We start from the raw sequence: 26,393 nt of genomic DNA on the forward strand, positions 1-26,393 counted from the left end.
TGTTAATATAAAATAATTTGTTTCTAAATCTATTAGGAAGGCTATGTCTGTTATTCCTCCTTCCAGTAAACGTAAAAGGTCTTTTAAGACTTCTCATTTTTCAGATGATTTTTTAAATGACCCTCATCATTCTGATTTGTCTGTTTCTGATGAGGATATTTCTGGTTCAGAGGATTCTGTCTCAGATATTGACACTGATAAATCTTCATATTTATTTAAAATGGAATTTATTCACTCTTTACTTAAAGAAGTTTTAATCGCATTAGAGATGGAGGATTCTAGTCCTCTTGATACTAAATCTACTAAGCGTTTAAATTCGGTTTTTAAACCTCCTATAGTTATTCCAGAAGTTTTTCCTGTCCCTGATTCTATTTCTGAAGTAATTTCTAGGGAATGGAATAATCTGGGTACTTCATTTACTCCTTCTCAAAGGTTTAAGAAATTGTATCCTGTGCCATCTGACAGATTAGAGTTTTGGGACAAAATCCCTAAAGTTGATGGGGCTATCTCTACTCTTGCTAAACGTACTACTATTCCTACAGCAGATAGTACTTCCTTTAAGGATCCTTTAGATAGGAAGATTGAATCCTTTCTAAGGAAAGCTTATTTATGTTCAGGTAATCTTCTTAGGCCTGCTATTTCTTTGGCTGATGTTGCTGCCGCTTCCACTTTTTGGTTGGAGGCTTTAGCACAACAAGTATCAGACCATAATGCTCATAGCATTGTTAAACTTCTTCAACATGCTAATAACTTTATTTGTGATGCCATCTTTGATATCATTAGAGTTGATGTCAGGTATATGTCTTTAGCTATTTTAGCTAGAAGAGCTTTATGGCTTAAAACTTGGAATGCAGATATGTCTTCTAAGTCAACTTTGCTTTCTCTTTCTTTCCAAGGTAATAAATTATTTGGTTCCCAGTTGGATTCTATTATGTAAACTGTTACCGGGGGGAAAGGAACTTTTTTGCCTCAGGACAAAAATCTAAAGGTAAATATAGGGCTGCTAATCGTTTTCGTTCCTTTCATCAGAATAAGGAACAGAAGCCTGACCCTTCCCCTAAAGGAACGGTTTCTGTTTGGAAACCTTCTCCAATCTGGAATAAATCTAAGCCTTTTAGAAAGTCAAAACCAGCTCCCAAGTCCACATGAAGGTGCGGCCCTCATTCCAGCACAGCTGGTAGGGGGCAGGTTACGATTTTTCAAAGACATTTGGATCAATTCGATTCACAGTCTTTGGATTCAGAGCATTGTTTCACAAGGGTACAGAATAGGTTTCAAGGTAAGGCCGCCTGCGAAGAGATTTTTTCTCTCTCGCATTCCAATAAATCCAGTGAAGGCTCAGGCATTTCTGAAATGTGTTTCAGATCTCGAGTTGGCTGGAGTAATTGTGCCAGTTCCAGTTCTGGAACAGGGTCTGGGGTTTTACTCAAATCTTTTCATTGTACCAAAGAAGGAGAATTCCTTCAGACCAGTTCTGGACTTAAAGATATTGAATCGTTATGTAAGGATACCAACATTCAAAATGGTAACTATAAGGACTATTCTGCCTTTTGTTCAGCAAGGGCATTATATGTCCACAATAGATATACAGGATGCATATCTTCATATTCCGATTCATCCAGATCACTTTCAGTTTCTGAGATTCTCTTTTCTAGACAAGCATTACCAGTTTGTGGCCCTTCCGTTTGGCTTAGCAACAGCTCCAAGGATCTTTTCAAAGGTTCTCAGTGCCCTTCTCTCTGTAATCAGAGAACAGGGTATTGCGGTATTTCTTATTTGGACGATATCTTGGTACTTGCTCAGTCTTCACATTCTGCAGAATCTCATACGAATCAACTTGTGTCGTTTCTTCAAAGACATGGTTGGAGGATCAATTTACCAAAGAGTTCGTTGATTCCTCAGACAAAGGTAACCTTTTTGGGTTTTCAAATAGATTCAGTGTCCATGACCTTGTCTCTCACAGGAAAGAGACGTCTGAAATTGGTTTCAGCCTGTCGAAACCTTCAGTTTCAATCATTCCCTTCGGTAGCTTTATGCATGGAAATTCTAGGTCTCATGACTGCTGCATCGGACGAGATCCCCTTTGCTCATTTTCACATGCGACCTTTTCACCTTTGTATGCTGAACCAATGGTGCAGGGATTATACAAAGATATCACAATTAATATCCTTAAATCCCAATGTACGACACTCTCTGACGTGGTGGATAGATCACCATCGTTTAGTCCAAGGGGCTTCTTTTGTTCGTCCAACCTGGACTGTGATCTCAACAGATGCGAGTCTGTCAGGTTGGGGAGCTGTATGGGGATCTCTGACAGCGCAGGGGGTTTGGGAATCTCAGGAGGCGAGATTACCAATCAACATTTTGGAACTCCATGCGATTTTCATAGCTCTTCAGTTCTGGCCTCTTCTGAAGAGAGAATCGTTTATTTGTTTTCAGACAATGTCACAACCGTGGCATATGTCAATCATCAGGGTGGGACTCACAGTCCTCAGGCTATGAAAGAAGTATCTCGGATACTTGTATGGGCAGAATCCAGCTCCTGTCTAATCTCTGCGGTTCACATCCCAGGTGTAGACAATTGGGAAGCGGATTATCTCAGTCGCCAGGCGTTACATCCGGGCGAATGGTCCCTTCACCCAGAGGTATTTCTTCAGATTGTTCAAATCTGGGGACTTCCAGAAATAGATCTGATGGCCTCTCATCTAAACAAGAAACTTCCCAGGTATCTGTCCAGATCCAGGGATCCTCAGGCGGAGGCAGTGGACGCGTTGTCGCTTCCTTGAATTATCATCCTGCCTATATCTTTCCGCCTCTAGTTCTTCTTCCAAAAGTGATTTCCAAAATTCTAATGGAACGTTCGTTTGTACTGCTGGTGGCTCCAGCATGGCCTCACAGGTTTTGGTATGCGGATCTCATTCGGATGGCCAGTTGCCAACCTTGGACTCTTCCGTTAAGACCAGACCTTCTATCTCAAGGCCCTTTTTTCCATCAGGATCTCAAATCATTAAATTTCAAGGTATGGAAATTGAACGCTTGATTCTTAGTCATAGAGGTTTCTCTGACTCAGTAATTAATACATTTCTTGGTGTTCTTCTCATAAATTCTCTTGGCATTCTTTTAGAATTCCTAGAATTTTACAGTTTCTTCAGGATGGTTTGGATAAAGGTTTGTCTGCAAGTTCCTTGAAAGGACAAATCTCTGCTCTAACTGTTCTTTTTCACAGAAAGATTGCTAATCTTCCTGATATTCATTGTTTTGTACAGGCTTTGGTTCGTATCAAACCTGTCATTAAATCAATCTCTCCTCCTTGGAGTCTTAATTTGGTTCTGAGGGCTTTACAAGCCCCTCCGTTTGAACCTATGCATTCTCTGGACATTAAATTACTTTCTTGGAAAGTTCTGTTCCTTTTGGCCATCTCTTCTGCTAGAAGAGTTTCTGAGTTATCTGCTCTTTCTTGTGTGAATCTCCTTTTCTGATTTTTCATCAGGATAAGGCAGTGTTGCGGACTTCATTTAAATTTTTACCTAAGGTTGTGAATTCTAACATTAGTAGAGAAATTGTTGTTCCTTCATTGTGTCCTAATCCTACGAATTCAAAGGAGAGATCTTTACATTCTTTGGATGTAGTAAGAGCTTTGAAATATTATGTTGAAGCTACTAAAGATTTTAGAAAGACTTCTAGTCTATTTGTTATCTTTTCTGGGTCCAGAAAAGGTCAGAAGGCCTCCGCCATTTCTTTGGCGTCGTGGTTAAAGTCTTTAATTCATCATGCTTATGTGGAGTTGGGTAAATCCCCGCCTCAAAGAATTACGGCTCATTCTACTAGGTCAGTTTCTACTTCCTGGGCGTTTAGGAATGAAGCTTCTGTTGATCAGATTTGCAAAGCAGCAACTTGGTCTTCTTTGCATACTTTTACTAAATTCTACCATTTTGATGTGTTTTCTTCTTCTGAAGCAGTTTTTGGTAGAAAAGTACTTCAGGCAGCTGTTTCAGTTTGATTCTTCTGCTTATAATTTCAGTGTTTTTCATTATTAAGATTAAAACTTTTGTTTTGGGTTGTGGATTATTATTTTTCAGCAGAATTGGCTGTCTTTATTTTATCCCTCCCTCTCTAGTGACTCTTGCGTGGAAGTTCCACATCTTGGGTATTTTTTATCCCATACGTCACTAGCTCATGGACTCTTGCTAATTACATGAAAGAAAACATAATTTATGTAAGAACTTACCTGATAAATTCATTTCTTTCATATTAGCAAGAGTCCATGAGACCCACCCTTTTTTGTGGTGGTTATGATTTTTTTTGTATAAAGCACAGTTATTCCAATTCCTTATTTTGATGCTTTCGCTCCTTTCTTATCACCCCACTTCTTGGCTATTCGTTAAACTGAATTGTGGGTGTGGTGAGGGGGTGCATTTGTAGGCATTTTGAGGTTTGGGAAACTTTGCCACTCCTGGTAGGAATGTATATCCCATACGTCACTAGCTCATGGACTCTTGCTAATATGAAAGAAATTAATTTATCAGGTAAGTTCTTACATAAATTATGTTTTTTCGTTAATATGAAAACCACTGTAATATTATTTATCTTTTGCTTTCAGCAACCAGCTACGAAGACTGGGGTAAGTAGTCACTTGGCTTATTCCTTCTTAACATGATAATCAGATTTGCTTTATATACAAACATTGATGAAACTGTAAGTTACATCTCTATGTTCATTAGAATTCTCAGCTTGAGGCACGTTACATTTTCCATCTGAATATGGTTGTTCAGAAATGACTCAAAATTCATCAGGGTTTTAATCAGAGGAATTCTCAGCAACCAGTTGTTTTTGTGTTTTTTGTTTTTTTGGTGTGGAGGAGATTGTTGTTTCAACTCAGGTTGATGAAATAACTGTTTATTATGTAGAAGGGGATATACATGCATTTAAATTATCTTCACCCTGTCTTCATCAGGAATGTGCTTTCTATAGCTAGCTTGGTTATTTTATTTTCTCATTCTTATACTCTCATTGCCTGTGTTATAGCCTTCTACATTTATAGCTCTTTGATATGTCACCACACCATATCATCACTAATGTGTGCATTATACATTTAAAGCCCTATGATATGTCACCACACCACACAATCGCTAATCTGTGCATAATACATTTATAGCCCTGTCATATGTCACCACACCATATCATCACTAATCTCTGCATTATACATTTATAGCCCTGTGATATGTCACCACACCATATCATCACTAATCTCTGTATAATACATTTATAGCCCTGTGATATGTCACCACACCATATCATCACTAATCTGTGCATAATACATTTATAGCCCTGTGATATGTCACCACACCATATCATCACTAATCTGTGCATAATACATTTATAGCCCAGTCATATGTCACCACACCATATCATCACTAATCTGTGCATAAGACATTTATAGCCCTGTCATATGTCACCACACCATATCATCACTAATCTGTACATTATACATTTATAGCCCTGTCATATGTCACCACACCATATCATCACTAATCTCTGCATTATACATTTGTAGCCCTGTGATATGTCACCACACCATATCATCACTAATCTCTGCATTATACATTTGTAGCCCTGTCATATGTCACCACACCATATCATCACTAATCTGTACATTATACATTTATAGCCCTGTCATATGTCACCACACCATATCATCACTAATCTGTGCATAATACATTTATAGCCCTGTCATATGTCACCACACCATATCATCACTAATCCACTAATCTTTACATTATACATTTATAGCCCTGTCATATGTCACCACACCATATCATCACTAATCTGTGCATAATACATTTATAGCCCTGTCATATGTCACCACATCATATCATCACTAATCTCTGCATTATACATTTATAGCCCTGTCATATGTCACCACACCATATCATCACTAATCTGTGCATAATACATTTATAGCCCTGTGATATGTCATCACACCATATCATCACTAATCTGTGCATAATACATTTATAGCCCTGTGATATGTCACCTCACCATATCATCACTAATCTGTGCATAATACATTTATAGCCCTGTGATATGTCACCTCACCATATCATCACTAATCTGTGCATAATACATTTATAGCCCTGTGATATGTCACCTCACCATATCATCACTAATCTGTGCATAATACATTTATAGCCCTGTGATATGTCACCACACCATATCATCACTAATCTGTGCATAATACATTTATAGCCCTGTGATATGTCACCTCACCATATCATCACTAATCTGTGCATAATACATTTATAGCCCTGTCATATGTCACCTCACCATATCATCACTAATCTGTGCATAATACATTTATAGCCCTGTCATATGTCACCTCACCATATCATCACTAATCTGTGCATAATACATTTATAGCCCTGTCATATGTCACCACACTATATCATCACTAATCTGTGCATAATACATTTATAGCCCTGTGATATGTCACCACACCATAGCATCACTAATCTGTGCATAATACATTTATATCCCTGTCATATGTCACCACACCATATCATCACTAATCTCTGCATTATACATTTATAGCCCTGCCATATGTCACCACACCATATCATCACTAATCTGTGCATAATACATTTATAGCCCTGTCATAAGTCACCACACCATATCATCACTAATCTGTGCATAATACATTTATAGCCCTGTCATATGTCACCACACTATAGCATCACTAATCTGTGCATAATACATTTATAGCCCTGTCATATGTCACCACACCATATCATCACTAATCTGTGCATAATACATTTATAGCCCTGTCATATGTCACCACACCATATCATCACTAATCTGTGCATAATACATTTATAGCCCTGTGATATGTCACCACACCATATCATCACTAATCTGTGCATAATACATTTATAGCCCTGTCATATGTCACCACACCATATCATCACTAATCTGTGCATAATACATTTATAGCCCTGTGATATGTCACCACACCATATCATCACTAATCTCTGCATTGTACATTTATAGCCCTGTGATGTCACCACACCATATCATCACTAATCTGTGCATAATACATTTATAGCCCTGTCATATGTCACCACACCATATCATCACTAATCTGTGCATAATACATTTATAGCCCTGTGATATGTCACCACACTATAGCGTCACTAATCTGTGCATAATACATTTATAGCCCTGTCATATGTCACCACACCATATCATCACTAATCTGTGCATAATACATTTATAGCCCTGTCATATGTCACCACACCATATCATCACTAATCTGTGCATAATACATTTATAGCCTGCTGTGATATGTCACCACACCATATCATCACTAATCTCTGCATTGTACATTTATAGCCCTGTGATGTCACCACACCATATCATGACTAATCTGTGCATAATACATTTATAGCCCTGTTATATGTCACCACACCATATCATCACTAATCTCTGCATTGTACATTTATAGCCCTGTGATGTCACCACACCATATCATCACTAATCTGTGCATAATACATTTATAGCCCTGTCATATGTCACCACACCATATCATCACTAATCTCTGCATTGTACATTTATAGCCCTGTGATGTCACCACACCATATCATGACTAATCTGTGCATAATACATTTATAGCCCTGTTATATGTCACCATACCCATATCATCACTAATCTCTGCATTGTAACATTTATAAGCCATGTGATGTCACCACACCATATCATCACTAATCTGTGCATAATACATTTATAGCCCTGTGATATGTCACCACACCATATCATCACTAATCTCTGCATTGTACATTTATAGCCCTGTGATGTCACCACACCATATCATCACTAATCTGTGCATAATACATTTATAGCCCTGTGATATGTCACCACACCATATCATGACTAATCTGTGCATTATACATTTATAGCCCTGTCATATGTCACCACACCATATCATCACTAATCTGTACATAATACATTTATAGATGTACTTAAAAAGATTGCATTCTTTATCAAATATGTAGGTCTGTGTTTATTTTTATTACAAGCAATATTTATTGTTTTATCTACCAAAAACTTTTACTTATACCCACTTTTTATTTTAATTGCCTACTTTTGCACAGACTAATCTAGTTAAATGTTTAAAAAACATAAACATTACTTAAAGGAAACCCAAAATGTTCTTTCATGATTTATATAGAGAATATCATTTTTAAAACGTTTCCAATTTACTTCTATTGTCAAATTTGCTTCTTGTTATCAGCAATGCTTCTTGTTGTTATTTGTTGAAGAGATACCTGGATAGGTAGCGTGCACATGACTGGGGCACTACATGACAGGAAATGGTGCTGCCATTAAGTGCTCTTGCTAATGTAACACTGTTGCAAAACTGCTGCAATATAGTGCCGCATACACATGCACACTCCTGATTACCGTCCTGCTTTTCAACAAAGCATAACAACAACAAAAAGATGATAATAGAAGTAAAATGGAAAGTTGTTTAAAATTGTATGCTCTATCTGAATCATGAAAGAAATGTTTTGGGTTTTATGTCCCTTTAAAGGGATGTCAATTCAAAATACAAATGTGGCTATTTACTTCGCATATTGCTTTAAAAAAAATACAAAACAAATACATCTTTCCATCTTAATTTTAATTATTATTTATGTAAATAGCTTTCCCTCTTATTCATAACCCATAAATTGGGTAGAATATGCTGGTGCTCCGTAAATAAAACTATACTAATACTCATCTCTGTACTGACATAGTCATAGTGTAACTTCATGATAGGAATTTACAGCATTGTATCCTTGATCAGTTTTTGTAATAAGTACAAACAATTATTTTCTATTTTGCCTAGTATGGAGTTATTTTCCAGGTTTGATGATTTGATTTACTTTAGGGAACACTGGAGGACCAAATTATTCAGGCAAACCCAGCTCTGGAAGCATTTGGAAATGCCAAAACACTAAGAAATGACAACTCCTCTCGTTTTGTAAGTTTTTTTTTTTTTTTACTTGTAATGGTAAAAATGCAAATTAATTAGCCTCTGAATATTGTTCTATTTGAGTTAGTTGACCAAATACATTCTGGTAGATGTTAAATCTATATTGCGATTAAATACAGATTTTCATAAGGAGGTTTTCTTACTCAACTTTAATCACCTCTGCTATCGATACTTATAGCAATTTTTAAATTGGATGACACTTAAAGAAATATTCCCCATCAATGAGTGAGATCATCTTCATCGAAAGATATTTTTGTAAGGTACAAAGGTGTTTTATTCATTTTCTTCAATAAATTAAACTTTGTGGGAGCTAAAACAAATTGGTTGCCAAAGTTATGCTATGGAACACAACATAAGCAAAGCGACCAATGAGTTAGGGAATAGGAAGATTTTGCTAACATGTAAGTCTGTAAATATACATGTGTTACCCCCCTTGGAAAGCCTGTTAAACTCTAGTTCAAAATAGTTTTTTTCTGTGTTTAGCCAGATTTTCTCCTTTTTAATATCATTTACAAAGTTTTGCTAATTAATACCCGGAGCTCTCTTTATTAATGGTTTTGAAATAGCTTATAAATTGAAGAAGACAAAAGTCACCCATGCTACGTACAATGCTTTTGCATTGGTTATAATGGGGTTTTTATGTTTATGCCAAAATTAATACCTCCTAAAGTATCATTACATGCAGTAGAATTGCATAATAAACAAATGCATACCAAAAAGACAATCTACTTGCACTTACTCTGAATTTTAAATGAGCAGAAGATTTTTTCTGACAAATTTTAAATGTTGCCCCCTGTATCAAGTGACAGCCATCAGCCAATCACATACTCATATACATATACACGGTGAACTCATGCACATGCTTAGTAGAAGCTGGTGCCTTCTGAACGTGTGCAAATTAAAAGACACAAGGTAAAAGTAAATTGGAAAGTTTCTTAAAAGGACACCAAACACTAAATATTCATGCACCTTCCTCATGGGTGCTGCCATTGTGAAACCTAGGTTACACTGCGGGTATCTAAAGGAGAGTTGTTGCACATGTGCAAACAGGTGAGCACTGGAATGTAGAGAATGATAAATTTAAACATGGGGTGGCCCACTTAACTACAGGGAGGCAGAAAATAGCCTCAATGCTATGCTTATAAAATGCATTTGGTGTTCAATATCCCTTTAAAAATTGCAAGCTGTATCTGAATCATGAGTTTAATTTTAAATTTATTGTCCATTTTAAGATACTGTAGAATAATAAATATATCAATATTATTTTACTTCCACCTTCTGCTGGTTCAGAACCAAAGGCCATTTTGTAAATTGGTAAGGGCTTTCAATGTTGGCTGGCCCTAAAAATAATTAATTTTAGATTTAATATGGAATAAAATAAAATGGTGACTCAGTGGAATCCATTGCAGTTAAACACAAGAGCGGTGTGTGTTGCTTCACATAGCTTTCGCACAGGGTGTTCAAACGCAGGGCCGTTCCAATCCATTAGAAGATATTATTGTTTTATGTTTGTTTTTTAATGCTCAGTTTGCTAAATGTATATGTTATGAAGCTGTTCATGCACATATCATTCTATTTGAAAGAATCACAGATCATTTGTCTTCTTGTTCTTCAGATCACATTATCTTGAAATGCTATAAACTTGTGTTTATTTTGAAGTTTTGGGACTGTTTAAAAAAATTAAACCAAATTATCCAAGATGCATGTAATGTTTTCAGAGAGCAGACTCTGATGGATAGAATTTGGGCCAATATTTTCTTAATGCTAAGGAATTACTCCTGTATAAAACTGCTTCTGACTATACCCAAATAAAAATTAAAATGCTACTACTTTTTCTGTGTTCTGCATACCTAACATGTTGACAACTATACCATATTTGCACTCCACTCGTAATACCAGCGCTGGTATTTTAAGTGCAGTGCAATACAAACGCGATTGCTAAGAAAGCTTTGAAACTCAATAGAGCGCGCTTTCATAGGCTCCAATGGGAGCCTCGTTCTCATGCTGTGAGACACGGCATGAGAACTAGCACACCAAATGTAAATATATATGTATATGAATATATACATATTTGTTTATGTGTTAATATGTGTATATACACACATTAGCAAATATATTTGTATATAAGCATATACATATAAATTTACTGGGTCTCCATAGACCTCACTGTAAAGGCACTTTTCAATGCTTTTTTTTTCTCTAATACTCCACACCTGCCACTTTAACCCCTTAAAACTGCCTCCTTCAGTTATTAATGAATATAAAAAGATGCTAATTTTTTTTTTAATAATGCACCCTACACTAAATTTTGGGGGAAATTAGGGGAACATTTTTAAAACTAACTAGATGTCTGACCTCTGGTTAATTTTCGGCACGCTAATTGCTACTGCAAGCTCAGGGTAGCAATAACCAGCCACTTGTAATGGCTGATTATTTATCGTGCCAACCGTAAACAGGCAGATTTGCCCATTTGCGGGTGCGTGATAAACTAGCGAGTCCATTCGTAATCTAGACCTAAGTGTTTAACCTCCACAATTGAGTTAAATACATATTTAAAGTCTTGCTTGGGAGCACAGAGCATTGTTAGTTCCCAGTGAAAACTGCTACTGAGTCAATCAACAGTGTTAGTCACACAGTAGGGTCACTCGGCAATTAGAGCATGACATTTTTCAACTATAATGGTCCTTTAAATACTTTTAATATTGAGATAAATTAATTACACTCAAATATATATATATTTAATAATATTTTCTTTTTTGACAGGGTAAATTTATAAGAATTCACTTTGGTACCACTGGCAAGTTATCTTCAGCTGACATAGAGATTTGTAAGTGTTTTTACATTCAGATATTCTTTAATTTAAATTGATTTGTAGTAATTCTACTTGTTAGTACATTCCATTTATAAGATTTATAAAGCATACATCACATTTTCTTCTAACTCACCCTGTTCTTTCCTTTAAACATTTCTTTGTTTCTTGTGTTTCAAGTTAGAACAAAAACAATTTTAAATGATCTTGTTAGAAAATAATTTGTATACGCATGTAGTAAAAACTTTGCTGTAATAATTATTTATTGAACATATATCAATAATCAGTACTATTATGTCTTCTTTCATTTTTGACATCTAATTCATGTTAAATATGCATAAACAAAACAGTTATTTATATTCAGCTGACCAAATTATTTTACACTATAATTTAATTTTCAAACTATGTGCCTGATTCTCATCATGAAAGTTGACCTAATTACTTTATTATGGCTATCAAAATATCCCTGTAGTGATTGCACCATCGCGAGAGACATTGATGCTGAGGGAAATTTCTAGGATGCCAAAAGGACATGAAAATTTGTTGTTACTCTCTCTGGCCTTCATAGATTTAAATCTTACCATAAATCTAACCCAAACAAACACTTACCTGACATTGAGAACTCCACACACAATATCCTTGGTGTCATTGAAGATACTGTTCTATCTCTAGTACACAACCAAATTAAAACAGATGCCTTTTAGATCAGCTATTGGGTTATTCCATGAAGGCCTACTTTGTATTTTTTGCAGTTGCAAAAAATGTCAGGTAAAATTCTTAAATAAATTTTGTTTTGTAATAATGCAAAAATTCACCAAAACAGTGGGAGTTGTTACATGTTTATTTCTCGTCATTTTTATGTTTTTTTTTATAAACTTTCCCAAGATGCTCAAAAACGGCAACTAGCAATATAATAGTTTTTCTTAACCATTCAGATCTATCAGGAAACTTGTGTTTCACAAGTTTATTTTTAAATGGCTTCTCAAGATTTTGCACTGCAAAACCCATCAGATACTTGCATTGAGACCACCCGCACTAGTACTATTCCAGTGCATCAAAAATGATATTTGTGATTTGACATTAAGAAGTTACTCAATATGAATCATAAAAAAACCTTCACTAACATATTTGGCAGCCATTATCAATATTGATTTAAAACGCCACCATATTTCCTTTTGCATTGTATTTGTATATGTTTATTTACCTAAACCAAATATGAGAAAAATAAATGTTTTTCAGATGTAACTGAGCTTCTTCTTGTGAATTGGAACTGCATGCGTTTTGCGTTGCAGTATTCTATGGATTTTTAGTACTATTTGTTGATTTATTTGGATATTGTAATTTTACCTACAGATTTACTGGAAAAATCCAGAGTAATTTTCCAGCAGCCTGGTGAAAGAAGTTACCACATTTTTTACCAGATTACTACTGGGAAGAAGAGTGAGCTGCAAGGTAATAATAGGGGAAATTGTATTTAATTAAAAATACTATAATAATGTCTCACTAACCAATGTTTTTTCTTATATAACATTTTTTTTTCAAAGTTTTTAGAATTCGATGCTTTAACCATAACACACTATTGATTAATTGTAGATAAGAAATAGCTGAGCTACCAAGTTCTGAACTGTTTAAGCAAAGCCATAAACAATAGGGGTACTGATTTGAAGCTCATATATGGGCTTGATTTTCCTCCAAATGTATTAAAGGGACAGTCTAGTCAAAATTTAAACTTTCATGATACAGTTTCCAATTTACCTTTATCATCAAATTTGTTTTGTTCTCTGGTAGTTAAAAGCTAAACCTAGATAGGCTCATATGCTAATTTCTAAGCCCTTGAAGGCCGCCTCTTAGCTCAGGGCATTTTGACAGTTTTTCCACAGCTAGAGGGCATTAGTTCATGTCTGCCATATAGATAACCTTGTGCTCATGCATGTAACGTTACCTAGGAGTCAGCACTGATTGGCTAAAATGAATGTCTGTCAAAAGGAACTAAAAAAAGGGGCAGTTTGCAGAGGCTTAGATACAAGGTAATCACAGAGGTAAAACGTATATTAATATAACTGTGTTAATTATGCAAAACTGGGGAATGGGTAATAAAGGGATTATCTATCTTTTTAAACAATAAACAACCTAGTGTAGACTGTCCCTTTAAGGAATAAACTTTTGATATCCCTTATGTGCTATGCTTTCTCCGGCAGACTGTGTCAAAATACAGTGTTGTGCATTTTTTTTTAGAAATCTTTAGAACCTCTCTGGTACATGAAATTAGTTGATAGTGAAAACAAAACAGTTTAACGCTGATATTTAAATATCTGTATTCAACAAATCTGTAGTAACATAGTACTTACTACTTATTAAAGGCTGTGTGAAGGCTGCAATTCAATTTCATAACATCACTCCCGCTAGGAACAGAAATGACCCTTATGTAATATAAAGGTGACTGGGGGTTATTATTTGTTGTTCATGTTTGTATAAATAGAGAAAACTACTAGAATTTAAATTGTCTCACTTTGATAAACTTGATTACAGAACATAGAGTTGATTTTTGTTTATTTCATTATTCTAATACCTATTGAAGTAGTAAACACTGTGGCTCAGTTGGACATTAGAGTATTGCTTGTCAAGGTTTATTAATCAGCCCAACATATTGGAGAACATTAATCCTTTTTAAATAATGTTTACTTTCAGATATGTTGCTTGTGAGCACAAACCCGTATGATTTTCACTTCAGCTCTCAAGGTGCTGTTACAGTAGAAAATTTAGATGATGGTGAAGAATTAATGGCAACAGATGTAAGTTATAATACATTGCTACAGTATATATATATACATCTATCAAACACATCCTAACAATATAACATTGACTAAATAAGTAAATACAACATTTAAGGGCTCATTCTATTGCAAAAATTGGGGCATGTAATGTTTATAATAATGTCCCTTGCCTATTATGGTCCAGATTACAAGTGGAGCGCTATATATCACTTTCATGAAAACGATATTAGCGCTCCACTTTGTAGTACCAGGGCGCGATAATGTGCGCTGTATTACAAGGTTACAGCAATGCGAACGCGACCTTGCATTCCCATCGCTGGAAAGCTTGCACTCACAAGACCACACTTCCATAGGCTCCTATGGGAGCCTTGTTCTGATGCCATCAGAGATGGCATCAGAACTACAGAGCAGCAAAGGGAGTAAGTAGCACAGCAATGGTGTCAAATATTCGTTTTTGGGACAGCGCCCTCCCTGGCAGCTGCTGATAGTTGTGTGAGAGTGCTGTAAAAGCTGTTTTGAGCAGCAGTGTTGATTTTTGTACTAGTCAGATTGATTTCCTTATTCAATTAGTGGAATTTGTTTTATATTACAATTATGTTTTGTTCCAGGACGAGTATTTTTTACAGGTACAGGGTAACTGCAATGGGTTCCAATGTCGCCCCTAATTATGCTAATTTGCTAATGAATATGTTTTGAAGAGAAATTTGTTTTTTCCCAATATGGATTTCATTCGGTTTGGCGCCTGCTGGTGCCGCTACATCAATGTCGTCTTTGGTATATTGTTGGGGCGACGTTGGAATCCTGATAGCTTTTGTGATGATCTGAACATCTGCACTACTCATTTGAAATTTAAACTTACCTATAGTGAGGAGGATTTGGTGTTCCTTGACACTAAGATTATTAAATTGGGTAATCTTTTAAAAGTGGATTTATTTAGGAAAACTACCGACAGTAACAGCATTTTTACACTTTGATAGTGCTCACCCCTTAGCCCTTTTAAAAGCTTTCCCCCAGAGTCAATTACTTAGGGTCCATAGAATTGTTACGGATGAGAAATTGTTTGATTTAGAACTTATGAAATGAGGGACCGCTTCATAGAGAGAGTTTATCTGCAGACTATGGTTGAAAAGGAGATGAACTTGGACTCATCTATCCCTAGAGAGACCATATTGGGTCCTAAGAAGGGTCCTGTTAAGAATCTAAAAGGTCAGCGGATGGTCTTTGTCTCTGAGTTTAATTCTCAAAGCTACTTGATACAAAATATAATTAAAAAACATTGGGGTATTTTAGCTAAATGTAACCCTGATGTTTCTGAGTTTGTAGATATCCCGATGCCGGCCTTTAAACGAGGTGTTAATATCCATCAAAAATTGATTTGGGCAGATATAGGCTCCACTACTGTTGTAAACAAACAAAGGTATTTGACCAGTAAGAACAGGGTTGTTTTCCTTGCCTTGGTTGTTCCTGCTGTGGGAACATGATCAAAGGAACATCTTTTTTTCATCCTAAGTCTGGTAAGAAATATTCTTATATTATTTATATTAAGGGGTTTTATACCTGCAATACCCAATATGTCATTTATTTGATCAAGTGTCCTTGTGGGCGGGGCTATGTAGGTAAAATTACTAGAGCTATTAGGGATAGGATAATTGAACACAAAAGTACTGTGAGGATGAATAATAAACTTGCGCCTGTATCTTTCTGTGTTTTTATTAATATATATAAAAGCCTATTTTGTTATATGTATTCCTGCATTTTCTGATGGCTATTAATTTATTTAGTCATGATGGTTAAATGTTATAGCCTTTAGGCGAGATTTTCGCTTAGAGTAAGGTGTCATAGTATCCTACTGAATTATTTTTCCAAAATATTGGTTGTGAAAGAGTTAATGTTGTGAATAACCTATACTGCCTCCTTGTGGTGGTTGGGTATATATGGGTACTCTGTATCAGTGTGTTATATTGCATGATTAAGGGAAGTTAATCCAGAATTGTTGCTATGTTTTTGTGCTAAATAAACCTTATACTCCACCTTTTTGCTGCCTTCCTCCTTTGGAATCTTGTGTGAGCGTGCAACCACATCGCTTTCTTTTATATTTATATATATATATATATATATATATATATATATATATATATATATATATATATACACACAAACAGAAAAGCACACTCACAGGAAGGAACAACCGGCTCGATACTATTGTTAGCCTTTTCTATGGCGATTTACCACCTGGGTGCAGCTTCTTTTAGCTCTGTAATGCTTTTCACAGAGAAGAACTTTCCTGTAGTATATCAGTCTGATCCCGCCTATTACGGTCAGTCCAGCACCGAAATACCAGGCAATTCCTCTCTGAACAAGGAAAACAGCAACCCCAGACGATCGTTTCGGCCTTCATTGGGCCTCGTCAGTGAGGTGTAGCCATATTCATCTAAGCACACTGAGCAAGGAGTCCACGTCTGGTTTCGCCTTTTTCCATAGGGAGACTAAATACACACAGAGAGAAGCACACTCACAGGAACGAACAACCGGCTCAATACTATTGTTAGCCTGTTCTATGGCGATTTACCACCTGGGTGCAGCTTATTTTAGCCCAGTAATGCTTTTCACAGAGAAGAACTTTCCTGTAGTATATCAGTCTGATCCCGCCTATTACGGTCAGTCCAGCGCTGAAATCAGACTGATATACTACAGGAAAGTTTTTCTCTGTGAAAAGCATTACTGGGCTAAAAGAAGCTGCACCCAGGTGATAAATCGCCATAGAACAATAACAATAGTATTGAGCCGGTTGTTCGTTCCTGTGAGTGTGCTTCTCTCTGTGTGTGTGTGTGTGTGTATATATATATATATATATATATATATATATATATATTTACAGTCATATATATATTTACAGTCATATATACCCATATAAACACATAAATACATATATACACATATACAAAAATAAGTGCATTGGAGCCCTTTGCAGTTAAGTAAATGAAAACATGTAAAACCATATTTATGCAATATTCATTTTTAATAAAGTGGTGTAGTGTATATTTACTGTAAATATTTGACAATTTAATGTTCTGCACATAGCAGAATATGTTCTATGTATTTTTAAATAGATATTCCTATTTATATCTGTATATATCTATACCTATATATAATTATATATATATGTGTGTGTGTATGAATATATATATATATTTATATATATATATATATATATATATATATATATATATATATATATATATATATATATATATATATATATATATATATATATATATAGAGAGAGAGAGAGAGAGAGAGAGAGAGATACTGTATATATTGTACCAAAATACCATCAGATATATATATAGAAATATTTATTTATGAATAAATAGAACATACTCTGCTATGTGCAGAATATTGTAATGTAAAATATTAATCTTTTCGTGTCAATTAGCGTATATGAGAATATGAGGTTGGGTTACCACGCAAATAAGGTGTTAGGTTTTTTCACACTTTTTTGTTCCATTGACTTCTATGGGGAAGAGATTATCTGTTGCGTGCATCAGGTTAGTGGAAGCGCAATAAATATTTACTTTCAACTATAACAGCTTTCAACAATAACAGTACAACCCGATGCGCGCAGAAAGATTATTTCTAGTGCTATAGAGGAAGCAGTAAATACCGCTCCACTTGTAATCTGGCCCATAGTAAGCAAAGATCATTAATGAATTAGAGCCTGTTATAGAGTAGAGGCATTAGAATGTATTTTCTATGTTGTTTTTACCTTTTGTTTTTCAATAAATAAATATCTAAACATCTGAACATTACCCAAACCATTCCATAAATACTGTATCTTTCTAAAATAGTTTAGGAGAAGAAACCATGGAAACCTATATTTTGTTTTCTCCACAGGAAGCTTTTGATATATTGGGGTTTCTTTCTGAGGAAAAGTTTGGCGCTTTCAAGCTGACAGGTTCAATAATGCATTTTGGCAATATGAAATTTAAGCAAAAACAAAGAGAAGAACAAGCGGAGCCAGATGGTACTGAAAGTAAGTTTGCATCACCTTTTATCTTTAGATTATTGGCTTTACTATATGCACTAGGCAGTTGTGCCACGGTGAGGATTTAGAACTTTAGTTAAAAATGTGAAAGTTATGTTGCTTCTTGTGAATGTATCATACAACTTTATAATGACCAGTTACAGGCTAGAAACCCATCAGGAATGAATCCAGCACATTCAAAGAGACAAAGCTGTCAAGCTAACAATATTCTTTGCTTAAATATACAGTGTTATTGAATGATAGGAATGAACTATACTGTTTTCTATACTGAAATAGAACTTCTGATTATAAGGCCTCTATTTATCATAGGTCTTGCGGACCTGATCTGACAAGAGCTGCTGATGCAATGCTGCCCCCTGCTGACTCGCGGCCACCAGCAGGGGGGTGTCAATCAACCTGATCGTACTCGATCGGGTTGATTTTCCTGTCAGAGCAGGCGGACAGGGTTATGGAGCAGCGGTCTTTAGACCGCTGCTTCATAACTTGTGTTTCTGGCGAGTCTGAAGACTCGCCAGAAACACGGCCCTTCAAGCTCCGTACGGAGCTTGATAAATATGGGCCTAAGACTTTTACCCAAAATGATTTATGTATTTTTATAGTTCACCAAAATAGGGGCTAGATTCTATGGAGCTCAATACTTATAGTGATAGTTATTATCAGTAGCAGGACACACACCATCAGCTCTGGTTTTCAAACCTGTCCTCAGGCCTCCCCAACAGGCCAGGATTTAGGATTACCTTGGAGCAGGTAAAATAACCACATTTACAAATCAGTTGATTATTTCACCTGTGCTCCAGTTCAGATATCCTCAAAATCTGGCCTGTTAGGGAGGCCTAAGGGCAGGTTTGAAAACCAGTGGATTAGAGTCACTACAATGGTATGAAACTACTAAATAGTGACACCTATACTTTATAAAGGAGCACCTTTTACATAGTAGCAATTGCCCTAGGTCTGTTGCTACTAAGTGCAGCAGCCCACACAGCTCCCTATGAGCCCCTTTCTCTTTACAACACATAAAAACATTTGTAAAACTGCTTTAGCTGTACTGGTAATGATATTTTAACTGTAACCCACTGAGCACAAAACACCTAACTACCAATTACCACTGCAGGTTAACCTTAATTGTCAGTCCTCCGGCATAATGAAACCTCACCACACCACCCACTGCTAGATATTCCTTACTTCAACTCCCACCACAAGTAACCCTAGGTGCATCCCCCGAACACAAGAAAACTTAAAGGGACAGTAAACACCAGAATTTTTGTTGTTTTAAAAGATAGATAATCCCTTTATTACCCATTCCCCAGTTTTGCATAAACAACACAGTTATATTAATATACTTTTTACCTCTGTGATTACCTTGTATTTAAGCATCTTCTGACAGCCCCCTGATCACATGACATTTTATTTATTATCTATTGACTTTCATTTTAGCCAATTAGTGCAGTGTCTGCCACAACCTACGGGCGTGCTCACAATGTTATCTATAGGGTTTACCTGAACTAGCTCTCCCCTGCTGTGAAAAGCAAATACAAAAGCATGGGATTAGAGGCGGCCTTCAAGGGCTTAGAAATTATCATATGAGCCTTCCTAGGTCTAGCTTTCAATTAAGAATACCAAAAGAACAAAGCAAAATTGGTGATAAAAGTAAATTGGAAAGTTGTTTAAAATGACATGCCCTATTTGAAACATGAAAGTTTTTTTTGGACTTGTCTGTCCCTTTAACTATGATCCTCCACCATGAGAAAACCCTAAACACAACTAACCCTAAAATTGTCCCCATCTGAAATTAATGCCCTCCCTAAAATAAAACCCTCACCTAAAACAAACGACGTACCTAAAATAAACCATTTGTTTAAAATATCACTCCCCTAAAACTAACAATAATCCTAAAATTAATTTTCCTCCTAAATTAACCCTGTACATAAAATAAGACACCTAAATGTGGAAGTGTGCTGTTGAAATAAAGATTTATTTAAGGGTAATAATAAAAAAAATTCTACATTACTAAACATTCTTCTTTACCTTTTCTAAAACAGTCCCTGCACACAGCTCTTAGCAGTTTAAAGATACCAAGTTGCCCATACTTAAAGGCATAGTAAATTCCAAATTAAACTTTCATGATTCAGATACGGCATGTCATTTTAAACAACTTTCTTCTTATTTACTTTTATCATCAAATTTGCTTTGTATTCTTGTTATTCTTAGTTGAAGGCCAATACTAGGTAGGCCCATATGCTCATTTCTAAGCCCTTGAAGGCCGCCTCTAATTTGAATGCATTTGACAGTTTTTCACAGCTAGAGGGTGTTAGTTTGCGTTGCATATGCATTTGAAAGTTTTTCACAGCTAGAGGGTGCTAGTTTGTGTTTCATATGGATAACACTGTGAAGTTATTTAAGAGTCTGCGCTAATTGCCTTAAATGCAAGTCTGACAAAAGATCTGGAGGAGGCAGTCAGCAGAGACTTAGATACAAGGTAATTGCAGAGGTAAAAAGTATATTTCTATAACAGTGTTGGTTATGCAAAACTTGGGATTGGTTAATAAAGGGATTATCTATCTTTTTAAACATTAACATTTTTGGTGTTTACTATCCCTTTAAAAGAAATAAGTGTTTACTCCATCTGGTTAAAACAACTTTTTGTTAAGTCTTCTACTCTGTCAATCTCAACAGGCTCTTCCTCCTCAAGGTCCTTTACTATGGTATATTTGATTTTACACCCTCTCTTTTTTTATCGCTGTTTTAATAACTTGATCTTGATTGATTATTACTTGTAACCAACTAGGATTGTGATTAGTTAATTAAATTAACCAGCTTTCACTGAGTCACTTTAGAGAAAGCATTCATTCTAGGGTGAGGTTATATAAAGGGTTAACTTCCATTGGTTAGCAGCTTTAGCAATTGGGGTGGGATCACGTTTCTTTTATAAAGGTGGTGAGAGTCCATGAGCCATTACTCCTGGGAATTCCACTACTAGCCACTAGGAGGAGGCAAAGATTCCCAAAACTCCAAGAGCTTTAAAAAAAATCCTCTAATCTCACTGGTAAGCCAGTTCTTATTTTGCTTCTGCAGGAGAAAGGTGAAGAATGGAGGTGCTCCAGACATTCCTATGTGAAAAGCATCCTCAGACCGATTTCAGGCCAAATTTTCCCCTCAGAGAGATACTGTTTGGACAGAGGGAAATGATAGTGTCCCAATTTTACCCAGAGGGAGTTAGTTACAGGCCTACAACAGGTGTCGCAGGGACAGGTCCCTAGCCTCCTCCTGTTGGATCATCATTATACTCTGCATACAAAGATCCTCTGCTGTCACGTGTACAGCACTGTATTGGCTATCTACTAGAAGCAATATTTCTTTCATGTGGCAAGAGTCCATGAGCTAGTGACGTATGGGATATACAATCCTACCAGGAGGGGCAAAGTTTCCCAAACCTCAAAACGCCTATAAATACACCCCTCACCACACCCACAATTTAGTTTTACAAACTTTGCCTCCTATGGAGGTGGTGAAGTAAGTTTGTGTTTGATTTTTATGATTTCTTCTATGATAAGCATTTCTAAGCATTCTGAAGCCCAATTCCTCTCAGAGTACAGTGTTTGTCAGAGAGTATCGCCAATTGATTTTATGGTTTCCCTCGCGGGAAATCTTTTCAAGGGTTCTCTGTTATCGGTCGTACATCATCTCCTACATCCCTTTTCAGATCGACGATATACTCTTATATACCATAACCTCTGCTGATAGTTTTCAGTACTGGTTTGGCTATCTGCTTTATGTGGACGGGTGTCTTTCGGTAAGTATATATCATTATTTAAGACACTCTCAGGTATGGTTTGGCGCTTTATGTATTAATATAAAGTTTTAATCCTTATTTTATCAACCCACTACTTTTCGTTAAACTGAATTGTGGGTGTGGTGAGGGGCGTATTTATAGGCATTTTGAGGTTTGGGAAACTTTGCCCCTCCTGGTAGGATTGTATATCCCATACATCACTAGTTCATGGACTATGCCAATATGAAAGAAATTAATTTATCTTACATAAATTATGTTTTTTCTGCATATGGTAAGTCCAGTAGTGTGGGTGCTTTTTAGGTAAGTATGAAGTTTTTTAATATGGACACTCGCTTATTGGTTATTAGCAGGTACTCTTAGTGTTGTGCATCATAGCCAGGGGACTATTGTGACAGGCATTTTTTAATATATATATTATATATTGGAATTGGGCTGCAGGAACCTTATTTTTTACATATTCCCTATGTATTATCTTTTTTGTAGTGTGCATCAGTTATTTTGAGTGTTTTAGGGTAGGTTAGCGCACGTCGGCATCTTGTTTTTTATGTGTATATTCCACTGTCAGAAATTAGCACAATTCAGGTTGTTGTTTTTGCACCTTGCATGATTACCGCATTAGCTTATTTTTTTTCCGCCTTTGCATTTTTAGTGCGTGTTGGGTTGTTTTTTTTAGACGTGCTCGTGTCAGCTTTTTACCACATTTCGATTTCTCTCTTCTTCTCTCTTCTCTCTCCTCTCTCTTCTCTCTCTCCTTCAAAACAGCTTGAATTCTTCTTGTGCCTTTTATACATGAGTGTGGCCACTTCAGCAAAGAAATGTCATTGTTATGTTCCAGAAACTCATAGTGATGCAAGCTTTGTGCACCAGCGCATAATCCTGCTGGAAGTAACCATTTGCCTGAGGATAAACTGTCAAGATGAACGGATGCACTTGGTCAGCAACAATGTTTATGTACGCTGTGGCATTTAGATGTGAATCTAAGGGTATCAATGGACCCAACGTGTGCAAGGAAAACATTTCCCACACCATAACACTGCCCCCACCACCTTGCACAGTTTTCATCAGACATAACGGGTCCATGGATTCATGCTTTTTTCCCCAAATTTGGAGCCTGCCATCAACATCATGCACTAGAAGCTTTGACTCGTCAGACCAAGCAACCTTTTTCCAGTCTTCGATGGTCCAGTGCTGGTGGTGTTGTACCCACAGAAGACATGCTCTCTTGTTCTTCTCAGATAACAATGGCACCCAACATGACCATCAGCTGTTGTAGCCCATCTGATACAAGGTGCACCTAGTGGTGCATTGCAATATGTTTTTCTCTGCACCAAGGTTAAATTCTTATGCGATTTACGAGATTGTGACCTGTCTGCTTGCACAAGACTAGCCATCCTCCTCTGACCTCTCTCATCAACAAGCGTTTTTCTTTCACAGGACTGCCTCTGACTGGATGTTTTTTTTTTCATGACACCATTCTCGATAGATGATACTGTGGTACGTGAAAAGTTCAGGAGTACTGGCATTTCAGATAAGTTTCGTCCAGGACGTAACCCTTTCGCGCTGCAGTTTGTACATTTAACTGGTAGTAGGTAGGTTGTTCTGCTGTATTTATACCAAAACTGTGGCCACGTGATGCCACGTGACCATTTGTGTGCTCAGCAGGGCTGTACCTAATAAAGTGACCATACAGTGTGTGTGTGTGTGTGTATATATATATATATATATATATATATATATATATGCTCCTCTGTTTTCATGTGTACAGCACTGGATTAGCTATCTACTGGAAGCAGTTTTGTCTGCTTATGGTAAGTTCAACAGAATGGGTGCCTATCAGGTAAGTGTGGGGGTTCTTGTTGTTGACACCTGATTAGCATATAGGCTATAAGTAGGTACTCACTTTAGAGTTTATAATAGCCTGGGGACTATTATGTCAGGCATTTTAGGCATGGGTTTATAAGTACTTTATTTTCACCCAATGTAGGCCTTGAGGTGCTTTAATTTTGTAATTTTTTCATGAGTTGTTTTTTAGACGCGCAGGTCAATTTTTTCACACGACGGTTTATTTACAGGTCTTATTTGTGTGCAGCATATTTTTTTCACACATTGGCTTGATATGTCTGTCATTTTGGTATCTGTGCTCCCTCTGTTTGTACTACACAGGGGAGTTCATCAGTTTTTGTTCCAGGATTTAAAGCTTTTGTATGCTCTACTATAGCTAAGCTGTTGGCGTCCTTGCCTCCTCCAAGTAAGCGAGGTGGTGTCTGATAATCCCTCTACTAGCTATTCTGACTTAAGTAAGTCTAAGTCTATTAAGCTATATATTCCAGGCCCTGCTTCTTCTGATTTATCCTCTGAGGATGAAGTTTTTACAGATGATCAAGTCATTCTCTGATCAAGAAAATTAATCTTCCTCTTTTTTGTTTAAACTTGAAATCCTTTGTTCTCTTTTAAGAGAAGTGTTATGTAGTGTAGGAGTTCAGGATTCTAAAATTTCTGAAGATAAGTCTACTAAGCAGCTGGATTTGATTTTTAAACCCTCTGTTAAATCTCCAGAGGTATTTCCTTTTCATAATGCAATCTCTAAGATAGTTTCCAAGTTCAAAGTGGTCCAAGTCTGGTATCCCTTTTAGTCCGCCTCAGAGATTTAAAATGATGTTTCCTTTGCATGCTTCTAATTTAGAGCTTTGGGAAACAATTCCTAAAGTGGACAGGGCTATTTCTACTTTAACTAAATGTACTACTATTCCTCTTGAAGATAGTACCTCTTTTAAAGGCCCTACAGACAAGAAATTGGAGTCTTTTCATAGAAAGGCTTTTCAGCATGCAGGTTTTCTTTATAAGCTACCAATTAGCATTGCTTGCATAGCTACAGCTTCTAACCTTTGGTGTGAGGGCTACCTTTTCCTCCTTTTGTGGCTTGGCTATACATTTTCAGTAAGATGGGGGAGGGGTTTTAAGGGCTCTTTGGGATCTTTGCCTCCGTCTAGTGGCCAGGAGTATAATTCCCAAGACTCTCACCACCATGAAAGAAATTGAATTTATCAGGTAAGCATAAATTATATTTTTTTGTCATTGTTAATTTCAATATAATACAGTAATTTATGTTATATTCATTTTTATTGTGATTCATTTATTTATTTATTTATTTATTACTTAAGATACGGATAAGGCTGCTTATCTGATGGGCATCAGTTCTTCTGACCTTGTAAAGGGCCTTATGCATCCTCGAGTAAAAGTTGGCAATGAGTATGTGACCAAAGGTCAAACAGTAGAACAGGTAATATAATAATTATTTAATTATTTGCATGAGAAATAAATGGTATACAAATATATTATCCTGAATCTACAGGGTTTATTAGCATGTGAGTGTTATAATTTTGTCTGCTGCTCACATGTTTACTTCAATAACAAATTGTTAGTGTTTCTCAATTAAATCACGTAAATATTAATTTCATGATGTTAGATATTTTTATATGTACTTCTTTTTCTAGGTAGTTTATTCAGTTGGGGCATTAGCCAAAGGTGTATATGATAGAATGTTTAAATGGCTGGTGGTCCGGATTAACAAAACTCTGGATACAAAACTCCCAAGGCAGTTCTTCATTGGTGTCCTGGATATTGCTGGATTTGAAATTTTTGATGTAAGTATAAGATGTAAGCTATAATATTTGTGCCTCAGTACCTGAAAATATGCTGTACAAACCATTTTTGCGTAGGATTTTCTTGTTATTTATCTAGAAAAGTGGTCTCGAAGTACTGGCCCTGGGGCCATATGCAACCCTCAACATAGTTTAATCTGGCCTTCCCTTGTTTAAAGGGTAAAGCTTTATTTAGGCTGTCAGTTTTTTGGGGATTTTAAGAGGTATAACTAGTTGATGTTCTATATAGGCACTCACAAGATAAATGTAAAGACAATTGTCTGGTGTAGACTCCCACCTTGAACT

The 26,393-nt window shown here is 36.3% G+C and overlaps 1 protein-coding gene across 1 annotated transcript in view; it reads left to right on the forward strand.

The window, feature by feature from the left end:
- The window catches only part of MYH15 (myosin heavy chain 15), a 205,456-nt gene that overhangs the window by 8,351 nt on the left and 170,712 nt on the right, over nucleotides 1–26,393 (forward strand). Inside the window, 9 exon segments of the mRNA XM_053707537.1 lie at nucleotides 3,888–3,897; nucleotides 4,608–4,621; nucleotides 8,924–9,016; nucleotides 11,792–11,855; nucleotides 13,191–13,289; nucleotides 14,526–14,629; nucleotides 18,506–18,644; nucleotides 25,608–25,726; nucleotides 25,941–26,090. Coding sequence (XP_053563512.1) covers nucleotides 3,888–3,897; nucleotides 4,608–4,621; nucleotides 8,924–9,016; nucleotides 11,792–11,855; nucleotides 13,191–13,289; nucleotides 14,526–14,629; nucleotides 18,506–18,644; nucleotides 25,608–25,726; nucleotides 25,941–26,090 — 792 coding nt within the window.

The sequence above is a fragment of the Bombina bombina genome, chromosome 3, assembly GCF_027579735.1.
Source record: "Bombina bombina isolate aBomBom1 chromosome 3, aBomBom1.pri, whole genome shotgun sequence".
NCBI classification, from domain to species: domain Eukaryota; kingdom Metazoa; phylum Chordata; class Amphibia; order Anura; family Bombinatoridae; genus Bombina; species Bombina bombina.